Source organism: Neodiprion lecontei, chromosome 1, assembly GCF_021901455.1.
Source record: "Neodiprion lecontei isolate iyNeoLeco1 chromosome 1, iyNeoLeco1.1, whole genome shotgun sequence".
NCBI lineage: Eukaryota > Metazoa > Arthropoda > Insecta > Hymenoptera > Diprionidae > Neodiprion > Neodiprion lecontei.
This window is the reverse complement of record NC_060260.1, coordinates 22,032,187-22,046,993: the sequence shown is the minus strand read 5'-3', so window position 1 is coordinate 22,046,993 and position 14,807 is coordinate 22,032,187. Positions and strand designations below refer to the sequence as shown.

Here is a 14,807-nt window from a genome sequence, read left to right as displayed (position 1 = left end):
GGATGAAGTTAGTCGTAACATATTTCGTGAAAACCTTGAGATTGCTTGGCGTCATTTAAGAGACATAGTCGTACATCAAGTATTTCTCAAATTATTATATTCTTAGGGTCAGAAGATCTCCTTAAAAATATAAAAATAGAAAATAGTTGTATTACACACAAAAGCTTAGATATGATCGATGCTTCATCTCACATGGCTTCAAAATGCTTCGAAATCTGATAGATTCGATCAATTTCACTTTGCGCAGACGGATGCTATTGAGAATAATACCTTTTACTAATTCACTTGAAAACTTTTTTTTTATATTATGTCGGTATTTTAATATATTTAATCCTACAACATTGTAAAACATTACAGACTATTAGTACACCTTCTTAGCTTCTTTGATTCAGTAACTTTCAATTCAAGTGTCGTAGAAACTTGTGAAATCTAAACATCCGATATCACAAGTGAAGTATTTTCCTTTGTCTTGCATTCATGTTCACTACAGTCCATAAAATTTCTGATCACTTTTGCGAATTTGAACCTATTCGATTACTCGCCTCATACTGAAATTCGACCGTAAAAGAGCTTTAGGCGACAGTTTTCAACACACTCTGCACTTCGCCGTTTGAAAATTTGTATTTTCGTACAAATCAAAGCACGTTCGTACCTACACTTACGGTCACAACATTCGATTGAACGTAATTAATATATCAAACGATTTCGACAACTGGTACCAAGGGTTCCCAGAACCGATGCATCAATGCTGTTTATAACAGTGAGGTAGGTATAGAACCAACGCTACGTGGAGGTAGAACGCTGCATTTATAATCGGCCCGCGATGACAGAGCTCATGCGTAGGTCGACATATCCGTTAAATTTCGAGCATGATTATCATCATTGGAAAATTCGCAACCATCTGTTTGCATAATAATAGCCACGGCATGAGCCGAGACTGTTTCACACTGCTACCGATGCACCGACACAACTTCGAACAGGATTCACCGACGCGCGCAAACGCTTGCGAAGTTAATTCTACACCGATGGTTTAACTGCGGATCAAATGTTGATCTAACCACGAAGGGTATAACGCAGTTGTCCGCACGTGTCTCTTTACTTGCACGTGCAAATCGTCGGCCACCGATACATATTCATCGGAGTTAATGCTATAATGATACGCTCCGGTGGTTGTATTCTCTACACTCGATACGCGGGTTCACGTAAGGGATGAACTTTCACCCCTCGGTAACCCGCAGCGCAGCGGTCCGTTCCTGCCATCGCCGACAGAATTTTCATTCTACATTCCGAACCGTATACATACGTACCATATAACCTCGCGTCTTTTACAACGCCCGACTCCAGCAGACTCGGTTTTCACATACCACGTGGAACACTTTGCAATTCACATTCTCGATTGTCACTAGAACGAATCACTGGACATTTTCTTACTTTTCATCACGTTTGCGGTGATGTAAGAGGGGTATTGGTTTCTGTCGAAAATCACTTTTTTTTTTCTTGAGTTTCAATGAATCTTCACGTTTTCGAATATCTAGAAAACGAAAAACAGGTTTTTAGAAAAACGTCGGTCTGTCAGTCTGTCCGACAAACTCGCGCGATAATCTCGGAAAAGGCTCGATAAAAAAAAATCTGAAACTTAATGGATTTTAAAATCAAATGATAGGCATGAAAATTGGCATGTCACGTCTAAATTGACGTTCCGGTTATACCGGAAGTTAATCGATGTTCAATGTTTTATTGACAAACCTGTACTTTTTCTATAAGAACGATTATGTTTTCCGAGTCATTATACTTATCTTTTGAAAAATGTATAAATTTTTTATCTTTCAGATTGTTTTCAATCTTTTTTCCAACACATTATCATGTGTCTGCTAAGTCCTTTCAGATTCAGATTTTTCATTTGACCGTTTTAGAGATCATCGTGGAAGTTTGTCGGACAGACCGACAGACTTCCACTTCATGACGATGAAAAGTATCGTCAAAAAGCTGTTTCTCCGGCTTGTTATTTTTCATGTTTATCAAATTTTGTCCAGTTTTAGTTTTATCTTTCGTCAAGTCTTGAAGAAGGCAGTTAATGAATGCATTCTATTCTCAAAAGTGCAGACGGTATTTCGTCACGCAGCGATGAAAATATGTCCTAAATAATTCATTTTTTTTTTCTTTTCAGAACCACTCGACTGCATTTATTTATTTATTTTTTCACTGTGGTCACGGCAATTTATCCCAAACGTAACGGATTATCTATCACTCGAATATAATTGCAATAGTGAAGCCCCGTTGTGGGTCGGACTTTAGAAAACTGTTGTTTTACGATCCTTCACGATTTCTTGTCATCATCCAAAAAAAGTTATCTTCAACTCTAGATTCATGAAATAGGTTTGTGATCGTAACGCCTGCATGTATGAACTATAATTCCAGTTTTATTCGTTCGACAACTTTGACATAACTTTATCGAATGGAAATCGGCGCTTCACCATTGGAATGTTCCAGAATATGAAAATATTTGTATTATTCCTAACATTTTTGCTAGAGCAAGGTCTGAACGTTACTTTTTGACAAACTAAAAATCCTTCCAAAGTATAGCTCCCAAAGATTTTCAGCTCAAGGCTAGAAGTGCCTTACACGGCGTGACTTTGTTCCCGTACATTATGTGCCAATAAGTATAATGATTTCAATATCTACATAGAATTTTTCAAAATATAGGTGCAGTACTGGTTAACAGTTGGACCGGGTTCATTTTTGGATTCCGTTTTTAATTATTGGAATTACAAGTAAAAGACTGATTCGCATTTGTCGGTAGGTACCTGTATGCGCTGTTTTACTCTCACGAAGTTATAATGATCCATTACTTAATAGAGATTCTGGGCTGATTCAGGATGGGAAGCCTCATTACTGTTTTCAAACTCTGAAACGTTGGATTTAACGATTATGGAAGAAAGTAGTTATAACAAAGAAGGAGTTTTCACTCTCTATACTCTTAATTCTTAAACTCTAGTTTCGAGCCATTGAACGACAACCAATGAGCGACAATCGCTTTTACTTAGATCTCCCAACAGTTCTACGATTACGAGCTGAAAACTCATTAACTCCCGAATTTCAACCAATAAAAATACACTTTGAATGAGTGTTAGAATAATGCAGGTAATGGAATGACGAAGTTCGAGAAAGTTTTTCAAAGTACACGTCGATCTTGAAAAGACTTCTTATACACACGTATTACTTACGTGTTTTTAACGTTAGTTTTTGACTCGAACACGTGATTATTATCAAAAGCCCAAAAATATCAGTCAAGATAGCATCTCAATTAGCTCGATCAAATGAATAAGCATAAAGCGCGCAGCACAGCAAAATAAATATGTGAACTATATGCTAAATTGTTTGACTGACAATGTATGAAATACATGCTAAATTCTTTGAGACCCAAGAGGGACACTCGTGTACCCTAACTCAGCGCCGGCGCTAGGTATGGGCTAACCGGGCAACCGCCCGGGGCCCTGTTCCCGAGGGGGCCCAAAGACTGAAGAAAATAAGAATTTTTTTCGGAATAAGGTTAACTGCGATAATACATTATCCTGTGTGTGAACATCGAGATGATAGGTGTAAGAAAAAAAATATGAAAAAAAATTATAAAATGAGGTTGAACGATTGGGCCCTTGTAGAAACATTGTACGGCTCACGCTGCTGTACTAGGTTACCGGTGAGCACGGACCGCGCGGGGTGTTGGCTGGACCGACGGCCCCCACCACAATTTGTTCGGCTGCAGCGCATGCGCCAGTTTATAGCTCAAACGTCAAGCTACGTCGTGCGGCGCGGCGTGCCCAGAGACTACTATCAGACCACGCTGCTTGTAACTTGTATGGACTGTGGATTCACTGCTACGCTCTGTCTAGCTGAACCGCTGTATTCGCATATTCCATAGGAACTCTTTCAACAACGTGAACATTTCTTGAAAATTTTCTCGCTACCTATTGTTGTTTCTTATTTTTTATTCTCGATGCTCTTTTGAAATTACTAGTAATTTGCAAACTCTCGGATATCGACGAGACATTTATTCAGAAGCTGCCGACGTTCCGGTCAGGCAGCGGCCGATCACGTTTAGGGCACAATCTTTAATATAGGCATTTCTACGGATATTCATATTACTTAACATTAATTAACCGCGTTCAACTTGACTTACATTGCATAAATTACGATTTGATTGAATTTTTCTGAATTTATTTTTGTAATTGTTGGATTGCACAAGTCATAGTCGATAGTCATTATGAACAAGCCCAAAGACTTATCAGGGTCCCAAAAGCGGAAATTAAAAAAAGCTCGATGTGAAGCGGACAAAAAAAGTGCTGTTTTTTTTCAAGGCTATGTTAAGCGGTTGAGGTCTGATAATGAGGGTGGTGAATGTAGCCAAACCACGGATGATTTAGACCCCGCTTGTCCACCTTCCAAGGACGCCGTAGATTCTGATGGAAATTTGGTCGCTCAGTCAGTGAATACCGGAGATATGACGATAGCTACAGATAGAAACAACTTGGCAGAAAAAGTTATAGAAAAAGATTCTACAGTATCAAATATTGATTGGCAAGATCCTGCTAAGTGGCCGAATAACATCAGCGACAGTTCACGCGTAGCAATGGTAAAGCTAGGGCCTACAAAAATAGATCGGAATACAATTTTTCCTTTTGATACAGATCGCCGGCGCTTCACCATAGAAAATTGTTATCGAACCCTGAAGAATGGCGAAAAAATGGAGAGATCCTGGTTAATTTATTCAGAGACTAAGGATTCCGTTTATTGTTTTTGCTGCAAATTGTTTGGCCTCCGCAACATTCCAACCCAATTGCAATCGACCGGATTTAGATCCTGGCGGCACTTGCAAGACAGTTTGAGCTCGCATGAAAAATCCAAAATGCACATTGAATGCATGACAGACTGGAAAGAACTCAAAGTCCGTTTAGATTGTAGAAAAACCATCGATGATGAGAATCAAAATTTAATCCAAAGAGAGGAAACCTATTGGAAACAAGTACTTGAAAGACTCGTTGAAATAATTAAGCATTTAGCTAAGCGGAATATGGCATTTCGAGGTTCTGTCGATCGATTATACGAGCCGAATAACGGTAATTTCTTGAGCCAAGTTGAACTGATGGCGAAATTCGATCCTATTTTAAGCGAACATGTACGTCGAGTTCAAAGTGGGGACCTCCAGCGCGTTCACTATTTGGGAAAGGAAACTCAGAACGAATTCATTGACATACTGGGTAATGCAATTTTCAAAGAAATTAGCAGGCGAGTGGTAGCCGCGAAATATTACTCCATAATTTTAGACTGCACCTCCGATATTAGTCATGAAGAACAAATGACTGCCGTTGTTCGATTTGTCACTGTGTCTAAAAACACCGTGGAAATTTGCGAGCATTTCATTGGCTTCGTTGTTGTAGACGATACAACTGGTAAGGGATTGTATGAAACGTTGTTAGATATCTTGAAATCAAACAATCTTGAATTGAATAACTGTCAGGGTCAAGGGTATGACAATGGCAGTAATATGAAAGGTAAAAATAGTGGTGTTCAGGCCAGAATTTTGAAGGATAATAAAAGAGCGTTTTTCGTTTCCTGCAGTTGTCACAACCTCAACCTAGTAGTTTCAGATGCCGGACATTCGTCCGTCACAGCTGAACTATTCTTTGGTGTTCTTCAAAGGCTATTCGCAGTCTTCGCTGCTTCAACCCAGAGGTGGCAAATATTGAAGGAGCACGTTAATATCAGTGTGAAATCATTGCCTGAAACTCGCTGGGAAGGGAAAATAAATGCTGTAAAAGCTGTGAGGTTCCAAATAGCAGAAATCAGAGATGCGTTGCAGGAACTTTGTCGAATGTCGCAAGGTAAAGATGCAAAGCTGAGATCGGAACTGAGAGGCCTATGTTTCGAAATTGAGTCATTGTCTTTTCTGATTAGATTGGTAGTATGGTATGATGTACTGCAAGTGATCAACAAAATCAGTAAAGCTTCACAATGTCCGAAAGTTGATTTGCATACTGCGATGAACATGATTGATGGTGCTCTTCTTCAATTACAAACCTTTCGAGAATCCGGTTTCAAAACTTGCATAGCCACCGCTAAAAAAATGGCTGAGAAGTTAGATATTTCACAAACTTTACCCGAATCACGTACCCCACGAAAAAGACGATTCTTTGATTATGAGTCTCAGCACGACGAACGACCTAGCGATCCGATGAAAAGGTTAGAAATTGAATTTTTCAACAAATTATGCGATATAGCGATATCAAGCCTACGCGAACGTTTCGAAATGACCCAAAACGTTTGTGAACCATTTAGTATCATCCGAAACTCGGATAACTTTATGAGATTGGACAGAACCCAAATTTTGACTAAGTCCAAGGCTTTAGAAAATTATATGACTGGTGAAGACGAGAACAATGACATTGATGGTCGGGAGCTTGCCGAAGAACTGGAATCTTTAAAAGCTTACTTCGTAGCCGCTGGAATGACCGACTTGAGTGCACTCGTTATGATATCGCACATTATTGATAAAGGTCTGGATGAGATATATCCAAATTTCACTGTGACCTTAAGAATTTTCTTAACATTACCAGTAACCTCCGCGTCGGGTGAAAGGACCTTCTCAAAGCTAAAGCTCATCAAAACTTACCTGCGATCCACTATGTGCCAAGATCGACTGAATGGTTTAGCTGCGATGTCAATTGAGCATGGAATTTGCAACGAGTTGAATTTCAGCGATATTATAGCATCTTTTGCGAACAAAAAATCTCGCAAAGTCCCACTTTAAGACTTCAGTGGTCCAAAAATTTCTGATAAGGGGCCCGATTTTCAAGGCTCGCCCGGGACCAGCCGTGGGCTAGCGCCGGCACTGCCCTAACTTGTTGCGAAAATGACACAACATTAGTAGTATAGATACGAGATTTGTGAATAAAAAAAATGGCGGCTCACCGACTCCTTCCTATCTTACCGACAGTCGGTATGTTACCACCACGATGGTAAGCCTTATCCATAATATTGTAACCAGCTGTTAACATACATGGCGCCACCAGTATTTTCGCTCGATTTTGCCGTCAGACAAACAGCCATTTTGATAGCAGCCATTTTGATTTTTGCTTAGTCGGATGAGCAGCCATTTTGATTTTTTATCGTCAGACAGTTTGTTAATGAGATTTCTTGCTTGACCGGATGACCAGCCATTTTGATTTTTTCACCGTTTGATGAGCAGATATTTCAAATTTTTTTATTGTTAGATGGTAAACATCTTACCGACGAAATTGTTATCCCTGATGTTACCGAAAGTTTGGTGTTACCGGGGTGGGTTACCGCAGGTTTGTCGTATGTGGCGCTCCCCTCCGCCGCATCATCGATCAATCGATATTTCATCGAACGACTCTGCGCGATGTTTCCAATGATCGCCGCAAGATGGCAACTTTTTTATTTATCATGGCGGCGGGTGGGTGAACGTTTCAAATAATAACGGTTGGACGCTTTGAATAGATTCACGCTAATAGTTTACCCCCAGGGCGAAAATAATATTTTCGACATACTTCAAATACATTCTTTCGGGCTAATTGACTGGATGGCGACACCGCAATTAGATAGGCTGGGAATATTGATGATGATCCGTAAACTTTCACGCTAATAGTTTACCCCCAGGCTTATTTTACATTCGATGGGGTGAGTGGTATACATATAAGACGTGAGCCTATTCCGATGATCACACTGTTCTCATCGTCTCTTCGCGTCGTGAACTGCTCTTACTCGTGAAAAAACAAGAAGCTGATTGAAACGCGATGGATCTAACAAAAGTTAAGCACGTCGGCCGTCTGGAGAATCCACCAACCAAGAAGATGTCGGAACTTGAAATTGGAGAGGTGTACAACGTCACCGGGTTACGGCTGGTCAAAACGAAATTTGGGGTACGTGTTCTGGCGACGATCGATGGAGAATACAACGTCTTTTTACCACCGAGAATCGCAAGGTTTCTACAAGAAGATTCCAATCAGCTGACTGAAATGTGCAACATGGCTGGGAAAAATCGTCTGCAAATGAAATACCTTGGTGGGGAATTCAACAAGTTTGAATTTTCATGCAGTTATGCGCCATAAATAATAAAGCGGCGTACCGTTGAGAATTTCTGTCAACCATGTTTTCTTCTCGACTCCTTTGACGTACACGTAGCATGCATTTCTTACCATTTTTCTCACAATCTTCGGCACATCCTCGTGAGATTTGTCGCCAGCATTCCATGATATTCCGTAATGATTGTATATCAACCAGACATTAGTAGCTCTACATTCAAGCAGCACTGCAGATACGAAAATTGTCAATAATAAATATCAACTAGATAGATTAAAAAAAACGTTGGGAAGTTCTTTCAAAATTTTCTACTTCAAGCAGTTTACGACATCCAAGCTGATAATCTGTAAGTACGGTATCTTTTAATAGCTTCAAATATAACGTTTAATAAACATGATATCATAAAACGAATTCAATTAATTGTTGGATAATTTATTCCAGAAATTAGATCAACACACGTGCATCAGTGAAATTCAATATTTCGGTTTATACACTTTTCAAGAATACCGAAACTCATGCGCGGAATGAATTAATTCCTGGCTAGCAGTCATAAAATATCGTTAACTTGCATTAGGTGCCAGGTAAGAATTTGAAATGGCAATCGTACGTGGCGTAGGTTTCTGGCCGTCATGTAACCGGTTGATAATTTTATCTCAGCATGCACTCCACGACGACAATCAACTCGACATGTGCCCCGGCTAAGTGGTGGCGAGCTGAGTAAGCTTCGTGATCCCTTTTTTGTGGTTGCTGCCGACTACATGCCAGTGACCATATCTACGACCTCCTCCACCTCAGCCTGCTACGTTCAATTATTATAATAACTCAACTACAATGGAGTGCCATTCGTGGCAATCAGACGAAAATATTTCATATTGCAGATGTTGAAACAAGGCAATCTCGTCTAATCGCAGTCTACCTTATCGACAGGACATTATAGGACTCTACCCATATCTAGATTTTCTGTACTAACGTGTTCTTTGTTAGACCAACAGATATTGAACTGATACAAATAAATATTTACTTAGCCGTCCATGACCGCACATTTACTTGATTCAATGACGTTTTTCTCTCAGTGTATAGTGTGACGAATTGTATTTGAAATCGGGGAAGAGACAGAGAGGGAGGGAGAAAGACGAGTTTGGGGTCGAAAGAGTTAGTAGATCTACTTAGCTCGATAGGATAAGACGTGTGACAGTAGTGATTTGAAGCGAAACCATGGCCAGGTATAAATTTTAAGCAAATATACAACCGAGCGTAAAAAGAGTTCAATCGCTATTTATTTTATTCAGTTTTAATATCGTCACCGTCTTCTATACATTTTTATACGTCCGCCGGAAAAACCCCTCTCTCGTCTTAATTTTATTTTACGGATAATTGTCTCCTCACGCCTCGTTCTTATCTTTTTATTTATACATCTTTATGTTATTTGTTATTTATTATGTGTTTTGTTATTCTTAAAACTATTAGGCTACGTTGGTAAACCTACGACGAGTCGTGTGCTTTTTTTTACTGTAACCCTAGAAGAACCTAGCTAAAAAAGAGTGCAGAGAAAATAAAATCGTTACAATAGGTTGTCGAATTCTCAGATTATATCTACGTCAATTGAAATATTGTTACCTACGTTATGATGCTCGATGTACTTTATTCACACAGTCAATTATCAATTTGCCATTATCTCTAAAAAGGTCCATTCGGCCTCTTTCTTATTTTTTAGTCAGGTAAGAATCCATTTAGCCCCCATGTTCCCCCCTATCATAACAATTCAACGGAACAAGGGAGAAAGAAGCTCGAATAATTCGAAAAGTGGATGAAGACTAAATCCACCACGTGGGCTACTCTGTCCAGGTGAAAGGTGTTGATATTCTATTGTAATTTATTATAATGCTATGCGGGATGAACGCGGCGGCGGTATCGTGTGCCGCAGCATAACCGACGGAGTAAAACACGAATCACCTAGGTGTGCTAAAATACATGCATTTCAAGGTTTACTGCCGGGTCTGAGGCTTCGCTTAGTCTGGTTTACTCTGTACACAGGATTACGCAGTTCCGACACCGCGAACTCCTCCCGAGCCTCCAGATCCGCAAACTCTTCCAGCTTTCTCATGGATACTCGGGTTCTCCACTGTGCATACTGCCAGATGAATACGTGCGCCGTAATACCACCCTTACTTTCCCTCGCCTGTTTTCGTATAATGATTACGGCGCCTCTAGTCTGTGTGTATCACAAACACATATGTAGGGTGCGTTGTACGGGATGGTCAGTTTTAATCGCCCCAAGCAAATATCTGGGTAACGAGAAGAGATACAAAAAAAAATAAAATATTTCGTATCCGACTTGGAAAGTTTCAAGGGCGAAAGACTAGATCAGATGCTGATGTTGGTCGACTTGTGGTGTCTGCTGTTTTTGAAATTTTGTACGCAACGTATTATCTTAGATAAGAAATACGTATTTTCGGTAAGAGCAGTTGATAGCGAGATTGAAGGCAAATTCAAAGACACCAATTTCAAACGAATTTTTTCTTTGAATTTTTTTTTTCTCTCACCTCAGCTACAGAACTCATTCATCACCCTTTACCCTATATCATGATTTATGATCTGAACTACCGGTACGAAATTATATGATATTCGTGAGCAGGTAGGTCAAATAGTGAGTAATGAGAAGAATTCGTTGTTTTGCTACAACCGTTGTTTTACGTTTCTGTAAAATATGTATTTTGACCATCACTCAACGAATTCTTCTCATTAAAGCTATGAAAATATCTAATAAATTCAATCGCGCCAAGTTTGTATTTACTAGAAAACTTTTCAGCGAGAGTGGGGGACATGCGTACCTGCAAAATCTGCGGTGAGAGAGAATAATTTTTTTTTTTTCTACTTGCTTTTGGATTTGTCTTTGATCTTTCAATAATATAAGCTACTGATAGGCGAAAAACGTATTCCTTCGTTCATATCAAACGTCACTTACAAAATCTGAAAAATATAACGACAACAAGCCCACCCACTTAAGCAGCATCTTCCCACCTTGAGACTTTTTCTTGAATCTTTCTTCGTTTCTGAAATATTCGCCTGGAACGATTAAAAATGATCACCCTGTATATCGTAGCAGTAGCTTTGGTTTTCACCGAACCTTCGAGAACGGGAAGAAATGGATTACAGCTTCGAGGGAAAGGGTTGAATGTATAATACGTAACTAGTGGACTGTTTCAGATGATAAAAGTATTTGGTCGTCTTTTATTTTTATTTTTTTTTACCGCCACAAGATCTAAATGTTAATTTTCAGCGAACTGAAGCATATTTTTATCTCAGGTCTCAGAGATGGCAGATTTCTGCACACGACAAATAAAAAAAAAACTGTTGGATTTATATGTGCGACGACAATTATGCTGTGAGCATTTTTTTTTTTTATGAAAATTGGATTCTTTTTTTAATCAGATTATGACAGGGATTGCGCTAAGAATTACTCATGACTACCTATGTTGAATTCACCTTCAGGAATGTTCTTTTAACTTGGTGAATATTTCAACCTCGGTGAAATTCTCTTTAAAAAAAACTTTATCCATATAATTACAGTTACCTATGCAAATACGACAGATTTTTTCCACGTAAGTGAGTCTTTCCCATTTTAAGAACATGTAACAAAATAAAAAAAAAAAAACAACATTCATTTCAGTTAAAATAACCGTGAGTACGATTTGGTGATCGGACTAACTTCAATTTACTATACCTAAACTAACAGTCCGTCGTGGTTTCACCCGGATCCAAATTTGATGTAATAAAATGAAAACTCGGCACAGATAATCTTGCTTATAGTTAAGAGGATTTGACTTTAGATTGATAATATCTGATTTCACTGTGGAGGTTAGAAGTAAGGAAAAGTATCTCATATGGGATTTCAAGTGAAAAAGTTTCCACCAAAAAGCGACATACAGTGGTTCAACAAGTTATCGGAATGGCGCTGATAAGCAATAAGGCTTCAATCTGAGTGGCACTTTCTTTTAAATGTGAATCAGGATTCGATCTGATTGGCGCTTTGTAGAACTTTTGCTACAGCAACGCCACCTTAATTGTACTCTATTTCATAAACACTTTCTACACATGGAGATGGTCCCTCTTACCTCTATCCTCCACAAACTTGACCGAAAACCTAACCTAACCTAACCTAACCTATCCTCGGTCTGTAATTGTTTTGTCAGGATTCACATAAGTGCGTGGTCCCGTTTCGTCTTGGCTTACAAATATCGTTATATTTCCAAAACTATTGATCTGGTTGTAACGAAATGTAGCAAAACATAGCCAGACATTGTAGCTAGCAAAAAAAAATGGGTTCAAACTCGGTTCAGTAGTTCTGGAGTTATAAGCCAGCATGCGTGAGAAAAATTTAGAGTATCACGTATGCAGAGAAGTGAAGATAACAGCAATCCTGTCTTTGTAAGCCTTGGAAGGGTGGCATCATCCCACCATTTTTAACAAGAGGTATAAAAAATCTTGATTTTGTTGATTTTTAGTTCCTGATTGCTCTAACTTAGAAAAACGCTATTATCATGATTTAAAGTAATTCAATTATCGGCACTATTATATCCATGTAAGTCTGCACACGCAGTAAGTTGGGCTTTGCGAGGAAACACGGCTACGTAAGTTTTTCACTTACTTTTGCGCTCTTTTGCATTTCTCATACCAACCGCATGCCTTGAATAGAGAACGTAGCGGCACGCACAAGGTACCTACGCTGTTTGAAGAAGAAAAGTTTTCTTCTTCTCGGTACGTTGACAAACAACTTTTAAACGAGTAGAAACTTTGCAAAGTAACTTGTATATATATGTATGTATATACAAGGAGGAAAGGTCTGGAATAAGTTTTCTGATAGTCAGCTCCGTCTATGCGGTTTACCAATTTTACGGCTGGATTTCCTTGTCGTGCAGATGAAATTTCCAGTCGAGACATCCAATTTGTACCGATAACCCTCTCATGAAATAAACCGTGAACAAAATTCTAGAAGTGATTGTAATGCCAGACCGCCGAATTGTCCAGCGCGTTTATTTTAGAGATTCAACGAAACGAGAATTGAAAGTAACCAGGATCAAAATGCAATTTAAGATAAAAATACCTACTAAATTTAGAACAAAAAATGTTATGGAAAATCATTTCTAGCGTAGAATAAGCATAGCACTAGTTTAAAAGGTAGAAAAATGATTGGAAGTATGTACTGAAATGGGTGAATTCTCGTGCAAACTTGTTATCATCGCGCATTTCGATTTATACTGTTAATTGAAAAGAGATTCGCAATTGCCTTCGTTTCAATTTTACTAATTCTCATCGGTTCGTGAATAAATACTGTGTGATTTTTCCAATTTCTGTAATCAAATTCAAGTTCTGCCCCGATTCAACAGAACCCAGTACTGTTAAGTTTTATAAGAAATAACGTTACCTTTTATTCATAATAATAATCCTCAATCATTAGCGCTAATTTATCCTAATCAATCATCGCGAAGTGAATTTTAATAAACTTTCTAACAATAACTTTCGGCAACACAACACAAACTCGAAATTTCAAAAGACTAAGTGACGGGTATCGTCGTCTTGAATTCCATCAACCCATTTGGTATCGAGGTGAAGCCCTTTGAATCAACCAAGGACGACTTACATCCGACGGCCTTAATCTCGCCACAGCCATAATAAGTTAATTCGACTTGCTTGTCTGTTATTAATTGTAATAATTTTCACATTTAAATTAAGAGTTGACAAGCTTCACTTGTCATCATTTTGCAAAGAATTGTTCTCCACGGTTTAATTAAAGAATTGATCCACATTTAAATCAAGAATTGGTGCAGTCCAGCTGAGAAGTTCATTTCCTGATGCAGATAAAGGTATCCTTTTAAAGGTACCCTACTCTTAGCTCGGCCGTATAAAAAATTTCAATCATTATGTCGCAAAATTCCCGAATCCCATACATGTGAATACATACATGTGGATATATCAAAAATTGTAGCGAGTTAAGGTAGTAAGATGAAGGCTTGGCTTGACGCGGAATGCCCCATATATACATGTACATATATACACATTATAAAATGTTAACCATCCAGAAAGAGAGATAAATACGTTATAACTCGACCAAACAATTTAGAACATCCATTATTATGTTTACCAATTAACGTAAACCCTTGAACTGTCTTTTTGCAGCTAATCTGGTTTGAACTACATATTTCACGCGTCCACGATACAATTTTACATTCATTTTATACGTGTTCATTTTTATATTGTAATCTAGTTTCATTTAATCATTTTATTAATAACCAAACAAATTCATTCTCATTAACAGATCGTTTGAAGAATATGTTTTATTTTTTATCTGATTAACCCATATTTATTATTCATTTCTGAACTATCACCTAACCTTTATCATTATAATTTCACCTCAACCATTTGAAGGACTCTGACAGTCCTGTATAGAACTATAGCAACACGAACCCACATACCGGCTTATCGAAAGATATTCATATCCCGAAGGATGTCATATTTTAAATAAGTTATCTGATTGAATCTGTCATTATTTTTATAAAAAATGCCTGTAATGTTAATTTAGCTTCTTTTGTACAACTTCGCATATGTTATTACCTTGATATTTTTATTAGTACAGTCTTTAAGTAAGCACCATATTAACTTAACCTCGAATGAGGTATCTTGGAATGTAACATAATAATTGCATTCGTATT

At 38.3% G+C, this 14,807-nt stretch overlaps 1 protein-coding gene across 1 annotated transcript; it reads left to right on the top strand.

The window, feature by feature from the left end:
* Window positions 1-4,261: 4,261 nt before the first annotated feature.
* Window positions 4,262-6,805, top strand: LOC107226556 (zinc finger MYM-type protein 1-like). Its single transcript, XM_046746656.1, has one exon. It carries the CDS (start codon window positions 4,262-4,264, stop codon window positions 6,803-6,805), a length of 2,544 nt encoding a protein of 847 aa, XP_046602612.1.
* The last annotated feature ends 8,002 nt before the right edge of the window (window positions 6,806-14,807 follow it).